This window comes from Atractosteus spatula, chromosome 5 (assembly GCF_055471065.1).
Source record: "Atractosteus spatula isolate fAtrSpa1 chromosome 5, fAtrSpa1.hap1, whole genome shotgun sequence".
Classification (NCBI taxonomy): Eukaryota; Metazoa; Chordata; class Actinopteri; order Semionotiformes; family Lepisosteidae; genus Atractosteus; species Atractosteus spatula.
Genome location: NC_142710.1, coordinates 9,650,673 through 9,666,471, shown reverse-complemented (window position 1 = coordinate 9,666,471; position 15,799 = coordinate 9,650,673). Strand labels below are relative to the sequence as shown.

General features: G+C 52.8%; 1 protein-coding gene and 1 non-coding gene across 3 annotated transcripts; both read left to right on the top strand.

Moving 5' to 3' along the window:
• Nucleotides 1–1,463: 1,463 nt before the first annotated feature.
• Nucleotides 1,464–13,140, top strand: aldoaa (aldolase, fructose-bisphosphate A a). Of its 2 annotated transcripts, none has more exons than XM_088916257.1 (9): nucleotides 1,464–1,634; nucleotides 9,014–9,130; nucleotides 9,390–9,601; nucleotides 9,955–10,009; nucleotides 10,745–10,905; nucleotides 11,473–11,556; nucleotides 11,980–12,154; nucleotides 12,250–12,449; nucleotides 12,793–13,140. In XM_088916257.1, the coding sequence occupies exons 2-9, from the start codon at nucleotides 9,019–9,021 to the stop codon at nucleotides 12,886–12,888; spliced, it is 1,095 nt and encodes a 364-aa protein (XP_088772383.1). In that variant the 5' UTR covers nucleotides 1,464–1,634; nucleotides 9,014–9,018; the 3' UTR covers nucleotides 12,889–13,140. The 2 variants fall into 2 exon arrangements, with proteins under 2 accessions (XP_088772383.1, XP_088772382.1); XM_088916256.1 differs by lacking the exon at nucleotides 1,464–1,634 and adding an exon at nucleotides 6,059–6,219.
• On the top strand, nucleotides 4,478–4,549 carry trnag-ucc (transfer RNA glycine (anticodon UCC)). The gene has a single exon. It is a non-coding gene; the product is annotated as a tRNA-Gly (tRNA).
• Nucleotides 13,141–15,799: the final 2,659 nt, after the last annotated feature.

The following is a 15,799-nucleotide window of genomic DNA, read 5'->3' as shown; positions in this document are numbered from 1 at the left end:
CACACAGGGAGAGAGGAGCTGGGGGTCAGAGCGCAGGGTCAGACATTTATACAGGACCCCTGGAGCAGTTGGGGTTCAGGGGCCTCGCTCAGGGGCCCAGTGGAGTAGGATTCCTCTGCTGGCTGCAGGATTCGAACCGGCAGCCCTCCAGCCCCAGGCACAGCGCCTGAGCCCCTGAGCCCCTGTTATGGTCTAACGGTGTGGTGTGGGAGTTTGTCAGTCCAGTTAAGACCCATAATCACCCTGTTGTCCAAACAGCAGGGAGGGTTCTGGGAGCGAAGCAGCAGACGGTATCGGACCATCAGGGATCACGCGGGCGGAGAAAACGAGACCAGATCCCTTTCATGTCCTCAAGTCTGAACATCGGGTTCTTCCCTGGGGCAAACGCCTGAGGGTTCCCCCATGTAGATCAAAGAGATACTGATGTGGGTTTGTTCCTTCATCTATTAAAGCAATTAACACAGATCAGTGAGAAGTTTGACTGCAACTGGGTCAGTATTGAAATATTATACCAAATTCTTTATATGGAATTTTATGGAGTTTTATGGAATGAGTGTCTATTCATCTTGTCCTGTGAGGACACTGTCCCCAGTGTGAGTCCACTCTGTCCTGTGTGGAACGGCCTGTCCCCAGTGCCTGCCCACTCTGTCCTGTGTCCCCAGTGTCTGTCCGCTCTGTCCTGTATCCCCAGTGTCTGTCCACTTTGTCCTGTGTCCCCAGTGCCTGTCCACTCTGTCCTGTGTGGACACTGCCTGTCCTGTGTTCCTGTGTGGAACGCCTGCCTGTCCACTCTGTCCTGTGTCCCCAGTGTCTGTTCCCTCTGTCCCGTGTGGAACGCCTGTCCTGTGTTTCTGTGTGGACACTGCCCATCCCGAGTGTCTGTCCCCTCTGTCCTGTGTGGACCCTGCCTGTCCCCAGTGTCTGTCCCCTCTGTCCTGTGAGGACCCTGCCTGTCCCCAGTGTCTGTCCCCTCTGTCCTGTGTGGACCCTGCCGGTCCCCAGTGTCTGTCCCCTCTGTCCTGTGTCCCCAGTGTCTGTCCCCTCTGTCCTGTGTGGACCCTGCCTGTCCCCAGTGTCTGTCCCCTCTGTCCTGTGTCCCCAGTGTCTGTCCCCTCTGTCCTGTGTGGACCCTGCCTGTCCCCAGTGTCTGTCCCCTCTGTCCTGTGAGGACCCTGCCTGTCCCCAGTGTCTGTCCCCTCTGTCCTGTGTCCCCAGTGTCTGTCCCCTCTGTCCTGTGTGGACCCTGCCTGTCCCCAGTGTCTGTCCCCTCTGTCCTGTGAGGACCCTGGCTGTCCCCAGTGTCTGTCCCCTCTGTCCTGTGTCCCCAGTGTCTGTCCCCTCTGTCCTGTGTGGACGCTGCCTGTCCTGTCTGCTGGGGGATAACCTCTGTGCCGCCCGGGCGGCTGGAGAATGTCAGAGGGCCTCTCGAATTGCACGGCCCCCCTGGCTATTATTAGCTGCCCTGCCCAAATGCTAAGGGTCAAGCCAGCGATTTAAATACAGGCCTGCCGGGGCGTCCCAGCAGCGGATCGTCCCGACCCCCCGTCACTGTCAGCGCGCCCTCGTCCCGAGCCAGTCCTCCCAGCCCTGCGGTCAGCTCTGCATCTCTCTCGCTCGCCAGCGTCCATCTGCAGGTAAGAGCCGCCGCACTCTGTCATCCTGAGGAACGTGTGTTAGTTAATACTGACTGAACACTGACTGGACACTCCAGTACATTAACACTGCACTGAGAGAGAGGGGTTAATACACACACACTGACTGGACACTCCAGTACATTAACACTGCACTGAGAGAGAGAGGGGTTAATACAGACACACTGACTGGACACTCCAGGACATTAACACTGCACTGAGAGAGAGGGGTTAATACACACACACTGACTGGACACTCCAGTACATTAACACTGCACTGAGAGAGAGGGGTTAATATACACACACTGACTGGACACTCCAGTACATTAACACTGCACTGAGAGAGAGAGGGGTTCATACAGACACATTGACTGGACACTCCAGTACATTAACACTACACTGAGAGAGAGGGGTTAATACAGACACACTGACTGGACACTCCAGTACATTAACACTGCACTGAGAGAGAGAGGGGTTCATACAGACACACTGACTGGACACTCCAGTACATTGACACTGCACTGAGAGAGAGAGGGGTTAATACAGACACACTGACTGGACACTCCAGTATATTCCTGACACACAGAGAGCTTGCTTAACAGCTGCTCTGCTCTGCAGTGGGTCTATATTTAGACTGACCTTCAGAGAGAAAGGGAGAAGGTCAGAGTGTGACAGAGGGATGCCGAGGGTGAAGGGGAGAGAGGTTTCTTGAGGCTGGGGGGGGTCAGAGAACGTCAGGGAGAGACGCTCGCTCAGGAGGGGGATTGTGAAGGAGTCAGGCTAATGGAAAAACTGAGCGCTGTGACCGAGACAAGGAGACGGATGGAAACGAGACAGAGAGGCAGATTTTCCGAGCGAAGGAGCCCAGTGCTTAGAGCTGGGTTTTTTCAGAAATGCTGCCATCCATTGCCAGGAAGTGAAGAGGGGAACAGGATGAGTGCAACACCAGTTCAGCTTTGTTGAGCATGTTACATACAGCCCAGTCTTGTGTCACAGTGAAATATGTTGTACCCTCCGAGGACAATATTATCTCATAGCCACACTGCATGGGCTTGTGTCACAGTGAAATATGTCCTCCCAGTTCAGTGTTTCCTCATAGCCACACTGTAGGGGCTTGTGTCACAGTGAAATATGTCCTCCCAGTACAATATTACTTCATGGCCTCACTGTGGAGAGTCCCTACACAGGCTCTTACTGCTGAAGCCAGACAGGGGGGTTTTCAGTGCGTCAGTGAGTTGGCACATCGGCCAGTGTGCCAGTGAGTCAGGGATTCAGTGTGTTGGCTGGCCGGTGAATCAGTCAGTCACAGTAACAGAATGAGGTTGTTCTACAGTGGTGTAAAATACACAGCACTGCTGATCGTAGTACAGTAGTGATGCTCGACGTATAGGAGTGGGATTGTGATACAGTTGTGATTGTGATAACAAAGAGTTGTAATTGTGCTACAGTAGTGATTATAGTACAGGAGGGATGACTGTGGTACAGTAGTGGTGTTTGTGCTACAGTAGTGATTATAGTACAGGAGGGATGACTGTGGTACAGTAGTGGTGTTTGTGCTACAGTAGTGATTATAGTACAGGAGGGATGACTGTGGTACAGGAGTGGTGTTTGTGGCACAGAAGTGATTATGATCATGATACAGTAGTGATTGTAATACAGGAGTGATTATGATCATGATGCAGTAGTGATTGTAATACAGGAGTGATGATCATGGTAGAGTAGTGAATGAGATACAGGAGTAATTGTGGTACAGTAGTGATGTTGGTAGTGCAGCAGTGATTGTAATGCAGAAATAGTGACTGTGCTGCAGTAGTGTTGTGATGCAGCAGTGTTTGTGATACAGCAGCAGTGTTTGTGGTACAGCAGTGCTTGTGATACAGCAGCAGTGTTTGTGGTACAGCGGTGATTGTGGTACAGTGGTGATTGTGGTACAGCAGTGCTTGTGATACAGCAGCAGTGTTTGTGGTACAGCGGTGATTGTGGTACAGTGGTGATTGTGATATAGCAGCGGTGATTGTGGTACAGTGGTGATTGTGATACAGCAGTGCTTGTGATACAGCAGCGGTGATTGTGGTACAGTGGTGATTGTGATACAGCAGTGCTTGTGATACAGCAGCGGTGATTGTGGTACAGTGGTGATTGTGATACAGCAGTGCTTGTGATACAGCAGCGGTGATTGTGGTACAGCAGTGCTTGTGACACAGTAGGAGAGTGAGATGCAGGAGTGTGCTAGCGACAGCGAGGTCAGCTCTGCAGTGGGGGTCAGAGGGGCGCGGTGCTCGTGCCAGTCTGGCTTCAATGGCATTTCCAGGGGCACAGGCCGGCAGTATTGGGTGTTGTGTGTGGCCTTCAGTGACCTCTGAGCTATGTGTCTGTAATCAAACACGCTGCTCTGTCTCCACACTGGAGCGTGAGGCACTGGGTATTTATAGCAGCCCCAGGACAGGGGGAGAGGAGGAGAGACAGAGGAGAGAGGAGGGGGGGAGAGATAAAAGGGAGAGGGGGGTTAGAGAGAGGAGGAAGGAGAGAGAGGCGAGGGAGAGGTGGAGAAGAGGAAGGGGAGAGAGAGGAGAGGGGGAGCGAGATGGACGATGGAGAAAGAAATGCAGAGAGAAAGGAGAGGGGGTGAGAGAGATGCCTGGTGAGGAAGAGGGAGGAGAACAAGACTGAGAGAAAGGGGAGGTGAAAACTCTTCCCAGCCTCTGTGAGCACTGAGGAAAAGTCACGGAAAGGAAACTGCCGCTGTCGGGAACCCCCCTGCCCCCCCTCCCTTCCCCATCATGAACACGTGACAGGAAACAGGAAGGCAGTTCAAGGGCCGCTTGCGCGAGAGCGGATAGCGCGAGGCGTTGGTGGTATAGTGGTGAGCATAGCTGCCTTCCAAGCAGTTGACCCGGGTTCGATTCCCGGCCAACGCAGGCTCGAGCTTATTATTATTATTATTATAGTTTATTATTGATTTTTATTAATTTAATAATAAGCTTTATGTTGTATATCCCGCCTTTGAAGGCAGAATGACAACAACAATTAAATTATTTCCGTTTCTCCCACGAGTCTGTATCCGTTCGAAAACCCAAAAATACAAATACAGCCGGCCGAGCCGAGCGAGTAATAATAATAATAATAATTCCTTACAGTCCTATAGCGCTTTTCTGGACACTCCACTCAGAGCGATGAGGACAGGTCAGAGGTCACTAGGGGTTATTAATAATATCCTTATACTTATATAGCGCCTTTCTGGACGCCCCGCTGGTGGTGGGGATCCCCTCCAGCAGCAGCAGTGTGGAGCCCCACCAGTGCGCTCACACACAGCAGCTCTCAGGGCGATGAGGCCAGGTCAGAGGTCATCAGGGGTTATTAATAATATCCTTATACTTATATAGCGCCTTTCTGGACCCCCCTCCAGCAGCAGCAGTGTGGAGCCCCACCAGTGCGCTCAAACGCAGCAGCTCTCAGAGCGAGGAGGACAGGTCAGAGGTCATTAAGGGTTACTAATAATATCCTTATACTTATATAGCGCCTTTCTGGACGCCCCGCTGGTGGTGGGGATCCCCTCCAGCAGCAGCAGTGTGGAGCCCCACCAGTGCGCTCACACACAGCAGCTCTCAGAGCGATGAGGACAGGTCAGAGGTCATCAGGGGTTGTTAGGAGGAGTATGATGGAGATCAGACCGCGGACACCCGGGGAGCCGGGCTCTCAGGCGCAGGTCGCCTCTCTCCTGCCTCGGCGTGCCTGACCGCCTTCAGACACGGGGGCGGCGTTCAACCCCGAGCCTCTCGCTCACAATTACAGCCCATGAAAAGAAAAAAAAAGAATAGCTCGTTGTGGACCCGAGGACGGCCACGCACGCCCGTCCTTTCCTAAACGCTTTACGGGACTTTACTTCTGTTTGCGTTTGTTTGTTTTTTTCTGCCCGGCCATGTTGCGATACCGTGTTCTGTGGGGTCACCAGCGCTTGCGGGATGTGCGATGTGTCTGCTCGCTGCTTTAACGGAAGTATTTTTAAGCTGAATGAGACGGCGGGCAGGCAGGAGACCCGCATGTCTGAGCCTGACTGCGGTAGAGCCAGCAGGGCTGAAGCAGTAGCGCACACACACACACAGCCCGCCTCTCCAGCCTCTTGTCATGAATATCAATCACACGCTTCCCTAGCGCCGCCGCCGAGCGAGTGCCGGCTGTCACGTCCCCCCTTTTCCGGGCTCCTTCATCCCCATAGCAACGAGCGTGTCTTCCTCCCCCTCCCTCCCTCCCTACTGACGTCAACGCGCCCCCGGGCCCCGCCCACTCGCCGCGGCTCTCCAATCGAGCCGCAAGGGCCGCATCTCCACGCCCCGCCCCCTCCCCGATCGCTCTCCTGTCACCGTCCTCGCCTCCGGGAAGCCGCGCCCCCTGCCTTATTTGGGAGTGGGGGTGGGGGGGCAGCCACGCCCCCCTCCTCCCACACGCTGTTGCAAGAGTCGCCGCCGCACAGGCGCACAGATCTCTCACTCTGGACTGCGGCATCCCTGCGCCTGTCTCTCTCCAATCTCCTCCTCCGGGCTCGGCTGCCGAGAACAGTTCCCCTCCTCGCCTTGGGAAGAGAAAGTCAGTAAGTAAATCAGCCATAAGCCGTCGCCTTGCGCTCAGCAGCCGCAGCACCGAAGCCATAATTTCCCTCGGGCGGCCGGAGCTCAGGAGCCCCCGGGTGTCCGTGCTCCTGCGTGGCGTCATTTCGCTTCAAGGTCGGTTCCGGCCCGACAAGGGCGGCGGCGTGTCCGTGTCTCCCTCCCTCTCCCTGGCTCTTCCCCGGGTCTCGCCGGCTGCTCTTCCCGCTAGCCCAGCTGGGAAACCCGAAACGACCTTCTTTTTTCCTCCCCGGGACAGTATAACAACAACTACAACAACACAAAAAGTTAGGGTGTGACTTCGGCGTGGCGAGACGGGCGATCGCTTCGTCTCTCTTCTTGTCTTTATTTTTTCTAAAAACTTTTTTTCCCCCCACCTCTCCCTCCCTCTGTGCCTCGCGAGCTGCCGGAGGACGGAGAGGGGTAGCACGTGCCCGAGTCGACGCCCACTCGGGATGGGGGGGGTTCTCTCTCTGCCTCGCGCGCGTCCCACTTCCTCTAGGGGAGACGGACGCGGGGCTCACGTTCACTCCACGCGTGTCTGTTGACGGAGAATTTCGGCCTTTCGGCCTGCACCTGCTTTTATAAGAGACTCTGGGGCTCCTGTCTCTGTACACACCTGCACTGGCTTTTATAAGAGACTCTGGGGCTCCTGTCTCTGTACACACCTGCACCGGCTTTTATAAGAGACTCTGGGGCTCCTGTCTCTGTACACTCCTGCACTGGCTTTTATAAGAGACTCTGGGGCTCCTGTCTCTGTACACACCTGCACTGGCTTTTATAAGAGACTCTGGGGCTCCTGTCTCTGTACACACCTGCGCCGGCTTTTATAAGAGACTGGGGCTCCTGTCTCTGTACACACCTGCACTGGCTTTTATAAGAGACTCTGGGGCTCCTGTCTCTGTACACACCTGCGCTGGATTTTATAAGAGACTCTGGGGCTCCTGTCTCTGTACACACCTGCTCCTGCTTTTATAAGAGACTCTGGGGCTCCTGTCTCTGTACACACCTGCACCTGCTTTTATAAGAGACTCTGGGGCTCCTGTCTCTGTACACACCTGCTCCTGCTTTTATAAGAGACTCTGGGGCTCCTGTCTCTGTACACACCTGCACTGGCTTTTATAAGAGACTCTGGGGCTCCTGTCTCTGTACACACCTGCACTGGCTTTTATAAGAGACTCTGGGGCTCCTGTCTCTGTACACACCTGCACTGGCTTTTATAAGAGACTCTGGGGCTCCTGTCTCTGTACACACCTGCGCCGGCTTTTATAAGAGACTCGGGGGCTCCTGTCTCTGTACACACCTGCTCCTGCTTTTATAAGAGACTCTGGGGCTCCTGTCTCTGTACACACCTGCACCGGCTTTTATAAGAGACTCTGGGGCTCCTGTCTCTGTACACACCTGCGCCGGCTTTTATAAGAGACTCTGGGGCTCCTGTCTCTGTACACACCTGCGCCGGCTTTTATAAGAGACTCTGGGGCTCCTGTCTCTGTACACACCTGCGCCGGCTTTTATAAGAGACTCTGGGGCTCCTGTCTCTGTACACACCTGCGCTGGCTTTTATAAGAGACTCTGGGGCTCCTGTCTCTGTACACACCTGCGCTGGCTTTTATAAGAGACTCTGGGGCTCCTGTCTCTGTACACACCTGCGCTGGCTTTTATAAGAGACTCTGGGGCTCCTGTCTCTGTACACACCTGCTCCTGCTTTTATAAGAGACTCTGGGGCTCCTGTCTCTGTACACACCTGCGCCGGCTTTTATAAGAGACTCTGGGGCTCCTGTCTCTGTACACACCTGCTCCTGCTTTTATAAGAGACTCTGGGGCTCCTGTCTCTGTACACACCTGCACCTGCTTTTATAAGAGACTCTGGGGCTCCTGTCTCTGTACACACCTGCGCCGGCTTTTATAATAAACTTTATTTTATATAGCGCCTTTAAAAGTGGCTTCTCAAAGTGCTTTACTGAATGACAATAAATAAGAATACACCAGATAAAACACAATGACAACACACAGGGGAGACCGGTGAGGGTGGTAGTGAGAAGAGCAGAGGGGTGAGGAACGAGACCAGTGAAGTACAGACTCTTCTAGAGAAGGAGGTTTGAGTCTGGATCTGAAGGAGTTGAGAGAAGGAGACTCTCTGATGTCCTTGGGCAGAGAGCGTTCCAGAGCTTGGGGGCGCAGCAGGAGAAGCCCTGTCACCCCTAGAGTGTAGACGGGCTTGGGGATGAGAGACTCTGGGGCTCCTGTCTGTTTTCACACACTTGATAGTTTCATTGTTTTTAAGGAGGAAATGTGTTGCAGTTGTTGCTGTGATTGTGAAAGGTATAGGAAATGACTTGGCATCTTGTCTGGAGGCCTTGCCCTGTGTTTCAGTGAAGTGTCAGTGTTGACACTACAGGGCTTGGTGCCACAGAAGATCCTATCGTAGTAGGAGTAGCGATTGCATTGTCTTGAACTGCAGTTTCTTGGCTCTGTTGTCCAGACCGAGGGGGTGCTGTTTCTCCCTGATCAGCAGCAGTATTATTATTAATGAGAGCTGTAATTCCCCCCACTGATCCTGTGCAGACTGAGGGGGCGCTGTTTCCCCCTGTTTGACAGCAGTATCATTATTAATGAGCTGTAATTCCCCCCCACTGATCCTGTACAGACCGAGGGGGCGCTGTTTCTCCCTGTTTGGCAGCAGTATTATTAATGAGCTGCTATTCCCCCGCCTGGCCTGTACAGACTGAGGGGGCGCTGTTTTCTCACCAGATTTCCCCTTCTGTCTCCCCCCCCCAGTCACCATGCCTCACCAGTACCCTTTCCTGACTCCGGAGCAGAAGAAGGAGCTCTCCGATATCGCCCAGCGCATCGTTGCCCCTGGCAAGGGCATCCTGGCTGCTGATGAGTCCACAGGTAGGGGCAGCTTGTTCGTTAGTTGGCTTGGTAATTGCTTAACGAGCGGTAGAGCGTCGTGTTCCCTGTAACCGAGGAGCACCGCCGTGTCTCCCCTCTCTCACCCCCTCGCCGTGTCTCCCCTCTCCCGCAGGCAGCATGGCGAAGAGGCTGCAGAGCATCGGGGTGGAGAACACCGAGGAGCACCGCCGCTTCTAACCTCCTCTCCCTCACTGTGTCTCCTCTCTCACCCCCTCGCTGTGTCTCCCCTCTCCCGCAGGCAGCATGGCGAAGAGGCTGCAGAGCATCGGGGTGGAGAACACCGAGGAGCACCGCCGCTTCTACCGCCAGATCCTGTTCTCCGCCGACGACCGCGTGAAGCCCTGCATCGGCGGCGTCATCTTCTTCCACGAGACGCTGTACCAGAAGGACGACTCGGGCAAGCTCTTCCCCCAGGTCATCAAGGACAAGGGCATCGTGGTGGGCATCAAGGTGAGAGACAGGAAACACACAGAGAACCCTTCCCCCAGGTCATCAAGGTGAGAGACAGGAGACACAGAGAGAGAAACAGGAGACACACAGAGAGAACCCTTCTCCCAGGTCATCAAGGAGGAGGGTATCGTGGTTGGCCTCAAGGTGAGAGACAGGAGACACACACAGACAACACTGTCTTACCCTCTGGGGGGGGGACACACCCCGACACAACATGGACTGCAGTGAAGGAGAGAGGAGACACTACTCTTGACACAAATTCATGGCCTCATCTGAGCACTTCAGGTCAGTGTGGTGTAATTGTGGGATTCACCTTAATTATTGTTAATTTTTTGTTCTTTGTTTCCAAACAGGTTGACAAAGGTGTTGTTCCCCTGGCTGGAACTAATGGAGAGACCACTACACAAGGTGAGACTGTAGTGTCCAGTCAGTGTGTCTGTATTAACCCCTCTCTCTCAGTGCAGTGTTAATGTACTGGAGTGTCCAGTCAGTGTGTGTGTATTAACCCCTCTCTCTCTCAGTGCAGTGTTAATGTACTGGAGTGTCCAGTCAGTGTGTGTGTATTAACCCCTCTCTCTCTCAGTGCAGTGTTAATGTACTGGAGTGTCCAGTCAGTGTGTCTGTATTAACCCCTCTCTCTCTCAGTGCAGTGTCAATGTACTGGAGTGTCCAGTCAGTGTGTCTGTATTAACCCCTCTCTCTCTCAGTGCAGTGTCAATGTACTGGAGTGTCCAGTCAGTGTGTCTGTATGAACCCCTCTCTCTCTCAGTGCAGTGTTAATGTACTGGAGTGTCCAGTCAGTGTGTCTGTATGAACCCCTCTCTCTCTCAGTGCAGTGTCAATGTACTGGAGTGTCCAGTCAGTGTGTCTGTATGAACCCCTCTCTCTCTCAGTGCAGTGTTAATGTACTGGAGTGTCCAGTCAGTGTGTCTGTATGAACCCCTCTCTCTCTCAGTGCAGTGTTAATGTACTGGAGTGTCCAGTCAGTGTGTCTGTATTAACCCCTCTCTCTCTCAGTGCAGTGTTAATGTACTGGAGTGTCCAGTCAGTGTGTCTGTATTAACCCCTCTCTCTCTCAGTGCAGTGTTAATGTACTGGAGTGTCCAGTCAGTGTGTGTGTATGAACCCCTCTCTCTCTCCCAGGGCTGGACGGGCTGTACGAGCGCTGTGCCCAGTACAAGAAGGACGGCGCCGACTTCGCCAAGTGGCGCTGCGTGCTGAAGATCACACCCACCACTCCCTCCCATCTCGCCATCATCGAGAACGCCAACGTCCTCGCCCGCTACGCCAGCATCTGCCAGATGGTACGAGCCGGGGTTGGGGGTTAAGAGACGCATTCAGTTCCGACATCAATTATATTTCTTTTCCCACTTGAATTGACACATCTAAAAGAGTTTACCCCATCTAATTCATTTTCCTAACACTCTGATTCTGACATAGTTTTGTAGGACACATCCTGTACTGTCTAATGCAGCACTAAGTATGTGGAAAAGCAGAAAATCACGATGGGCAAAAAGCATCGCTGTTTTCTGGACTTTACCTGGGCCCCAAAATACAGCGACGAGGTTAGAAATGTTCGAAGTACTAGCCGGATCCTGGCCCTAGCCCTAGCTGGGGTGTAAACCGAGAGATTCGGCAATGCGTTTCTGAAGCCTTCCCCTTAACAGGTTTAAAAAGAAAAGGTTCCTCAAACTAAAAAAAATAGGAACTTCAACAGTCAAATCCCAGTGGGACCGGTGGGCCCTGTAGTCAGTTGGACGTACTGGACTAGTTCAGGGTTTTGATTTGGAAGCAGTGCGTGTGCGTGCGTGTCAGTCTGTGAGCTCTGCCCCAGCCCGTGTTAACGCAGTGCCGTCGTGTCTGTGCTGCAGCATGGCATCGTGCCCATCGTGGAGCCCGAGATCCTGCCCGACGGAGACCACGACCTCAAGCGCTGCCAGTACGTCACTGAGAAGGTGAGAGAGTCGGGGCGCCGGAGGGGATGAGAGAGTCGGGGCGTTGGTGCGTTATTGTGCTACCCTTACAGTGAGCTGCAGTTCCCCTGCTGTGCCTGAGCACCATGGGGGCGCTGTTTCTCACTGGAATAATTCCACCGAGCTGCAGTTCCCCTGCTGTGCCTGAGCACCATGGGGGCGCTGTTTCTCACTGGAATAACTCCTTTGAGCAGCAGTTCCTCTGCTGTGCCTGAGCACCATGGGGGTGCTGTTTCTCACTGGAATAACTCCTTTGAGCTGCAGTTCCCCTATTATGCCTGAGCACCATGGGGGCGCTGTTTCTCATTGTAATAATTCCACTGAGCTGCAGTTCCCCTGCTGTGTCCATTCCTCGGTGAGTTTGTCTGCTTGCTGTTGTGACAAACGTGGCTGCTGTGCCTCCAGGTGCTCGCCGCGGTGTACAAGGCCCTCTCCGATCACCACGTCTACCTGGAGGGCACACTCCTGAAGCCCAACATGGTGACCCCCGGACACGCCTGCACCCAGAAATACACGCCCCAGGAGATTGCCATGGCAACGGTCACCGCCCTGCGCCGCACCGTGCCCCCTGCTGTGCCAGGTCAGGGGTCGTGGGAGTGTGAGGGGGGTTACATTTCGAGGGTGTGGGGTCTGGCAGTTGTGTGACACCCCTCTCTCTCTCCCTCTCTGTCCCAGGGGTGACGTTCCTGTCCGGTGGGCAGAGCGAGGAGGAGGCCTCCATCAACCTCAACGCCATCAACCAGTGCCCCCTGCACAAGCCCTGGGCCCTGACCTTCTCGTACGGCCGCGCGCTGCAGGCCTCCGCGCTGAAGGCCTGGGCAGGCAAGAAGGAGAACGCCAAGGCCTCCCAGGAGGAGTACATCAAGAGAGCAACGGTACTGACCCACTGACCCACTGTCTCACTGACAGACTAACTGACGTTCTGACACACTGACTGACCCAGTGACGCAGTGACTGACCCACTGTCACACTGACACAATGACATGGAGGAGAGCACCAAGCCCTCACAGGTACTGACACACCGACTGACGCACTGAAACCTGCCACAGAGAAACAGATCAGGACCGCTTCCTGCTTTTTAAGGAAATAAGTGCCCTGGACAGTCGATCAGTGAGTGTTTCCCTGGGGACCAGCAGTGAAGCCGGTTGGAGGGGCATTCTGCTGCTCGGACACTCTGTACTGAGCCGGTGCTGATATCTGTCTCTCCCTCTCTCTCAGACTAACAGCCAGGCTGCGGTTGGGAAGTATGTTCCCACCGGAGACAAAGGCGCTGCTGCTGGAGAATCCCTGTTCGTCGCCAACCACGCCTACTGAGAACACTCCACCCCCTGATGAAGACACGCCCCCTGTCGTGACATCGCGGTGGGGGCGGGACTCTTGAGGGGAGACGTGGCGAGACGGACAGCGCCTTCAGCCAATTGGGCGCCTGCGTTTGTGTAGTTAACTGTGCTGTCCTGGTAATTGTAGACCCTACTGTGTGATGTCACTTCCTGTTCCATGTTGTGCCTTCTCTCTCCTTTTTGCCTCTAATATTGGGGGAAAAAAAAAATAAAGGTAACCCACAAATGCTGGATTTTGAGTTTTATGGGGAGGTTTTGTCAAATTGTTTCGCTTCTGGAGCAATAAGTGTCCTTACTAGGACAGGAGAACTTACCCCTGTCTCCTGCAGTCAGTGAGCTTGTAACTGAGTCAGGACGTCCAGCAGTGATGTGGATTCAGGGTCACTCCTGAGACTACACTGTGTGAATGAAGACTGCTGGAGGTTCGAGGGGGCAATCTCACCCCTGGGCTGCTCAGGGACAGGTCGAGCAGAAGGAAAGTGTTTTGGCTGCAGAGTCTCTTCAGGCCTGAGGGAAGACGAGGAGAGCAGGAGAGTTCTGTGCTGGTGTCCTGAGACTGCTGTAGGGAGGAGGGGGTCAGTCCAGCTGGCTGTCTCTTGATTTCAAGCAGCTGAACTAGAACAGGCTAAACTCAGGCTCATAACTGAGGTCCTTAGGCAGTTTCCAGTAGCGTGAGTGATATTGACAGGCAGCCCTGAGCTTGATAGCTCTATTAACCAGTACTGGACACCACAGGAACACCGGTCAGCTCAGATACTTGACACAGCTGGGGCTGATGCTGACCTGCACACACTTCCACAGGAAGAAGCATTAACAGATAATTCCCCTCCGGTGTGTGTGTGTGACAACAGGACAGACAGGAGTCCTCTTGTGTTTGTGTGACAACAGGACAGACAGGAGTCCTCAGGTGTGTGTGTGTGTGACAACAGGAGAGACAGAAGTCCTCAGGTGTGTGTGTGTGACAACAGGAGAGACAGGAGTCCTCAGGAGTGCATGAAAACAAGAAGGACCATGTTTAAGGTTTTATTTATTCTCTTTGGCTATTTCAAGTAGTGAGTCAGAAATGGACTGTACAGCTGGTGTCACATCACTGCAGGATCCCAATAGAAAACTGAAAAACACTCTGGTCCCTCTTCCACAGTGATCTTGAGTGTGAGTTTCCTCTGTTCATCTCCTCACACACTGGCTGACCCTGACACTGAGACTCATGGGAGAACCAGCTGTGACACTGGGCAGAGAGAACTGAGACCCGTTCTTCAGCACAGGGACATTAAACTCTCAAATACATTTTCCATGCAAACAAGATTCTTCTCAAAATCGTGTGGCCCTTGTGTGTGTCTGAGAACCAGCCCTCTGGTTTGGGGGATTGAGAAGAATAAAAACCACACTGTTATCTTCATGAGAACTGAGACCACTGATGTAGAGAGGAACGTCTTCATGCTGGACCTCAGCAGACCTTTCTCTCATCTCATCCTGAGCTGCAGGAAACAGTGTGTGTATATATACGATGTGACCACGTTCCACAGACACCACCAGACAACTTCTGACGAGCTGAGTACAGACCAACAAGAACTTCTGAGTTGAAGTTCTGAGAGTTCTGTGAAAACCAGGAAGGTGAAAATGATTTTCCTGAACTTCCTCTCTTTGGGTATACATCTTAGACTTATTTGAAGATGAATGAGTTTGAATAAAATATAGTTTGTTGAGTTTAAAAATTAACTTAGAATGTCAATAACAATTTTGTGTCTGACCTCTGATGTTGTTTTCTATTTAGAGATTATTGATAAACTTTTGAAGCACTGTGTCTCCTGTCCTGTTGTGTGTTTATTAATGAGGGAGTCTTTGTGATCTACTCTCCCTCTCACTGTGTCTCCTGTCCTGTTGTGTGTGTTTATTACTGAGGGAGTCTCTGTGATCTACTCTCCCTCTCAATGTGTCTCCTGTCCTGCTGTGTGTGTTTATTACTGAGGGATTCTCTGTGATCTCCTCTCTCACTGTGTCTCCTGTCCTGTTGTGTGTGCTTATTACCGAGGGATTCTCTGTGATCTCCTCTCTCACTGTGTCTCCCGTCCTCTCTGGTGAGACTCTTGGCTCTGCTCTGCCTGCTGTAAGAGATCCCTTGTACTGAGACTCAATAAAGCTCCAAGCATTCACACTCCTGTCTGCAGTGATTTTATTGATCTTGTGGTCCAGGTCTGTTTGTAGTTTGTTCCGTCTCTCAACTGACTTTCCCCAGTTTCACAAATGCGGAAGGGACTTCGATGGAGTTTTTACATTTGTAAATGAACTTCCAGATCATTAGGATCACAATGCAAATGTAGAAATTAGACAGTGTTTCGGTAGAGAGGCTCGACGCAATGGAGGTGTTCAGGTGCAGAAGGCTGGCTGTACTTTTTCGAAAGGCAGAAGTCAAGACTAATTTTTCCTTGACTGACGTGACATCATTAATGACTGTACAATTGTAACGTGGAGAAAGCAAGTTTAAACGCTGCAAAGGACCCAGTGAAGGTTTCTTCCCTGTAACTGATCTCCCTGTAGCTGGTAGGGAGCTGTGTCAGCATGCGTAGGCTGCAAAGGAACCAGGAAGGGTTTATTCCTGCTGAAAAGAGGAGAAAGGAAACTGCAGAGATAATGTAGCAGGAGAAGAACAGCCAGGAGGCGGGAGAGGGGAGAGGGGAGAGGCAGAGAGACCACTCAGGAGGTGCTGCAAAGTGGAGAGGGGGAGAGAGACGTGTGAGAATAGAGACGATTACAGCACGTTTTGTTCCAAGGTAGAAAGAGGGACAAAATAATGAAAGGAAACAAATATACATTATTAAATTACACGAAAACCAGTCTGTCGTTGAGAGAAGGAGAAGGGGTTAATCAAATTTCAGGATCATTTT

Bases quoted from the DNA above. Each gene is read 5' to 3' on its own strand.
- aldoaa (XM_088916257.1), top strand. From the start codon at position 9,019: ATGCCTCACCAGTACCCTTTCCTGACTCCGGAGCAGAAGAAGGAGCTC. The intron at 9,602-9,954 runs GTGAGAGACAGG...GTTTCCAAACAG, and splicing joins GCATCGTGGTGGGCATCAAG to GTTGACAAAGGTGTTGTTCC. The intron at 12,450-12,792 runs GTACTGACCCAC...CCTCTCTCTCAG, and splicing joins AGTACATCAAGAGAGCAACG to ACTAACAGCCAGGCTGCGGT.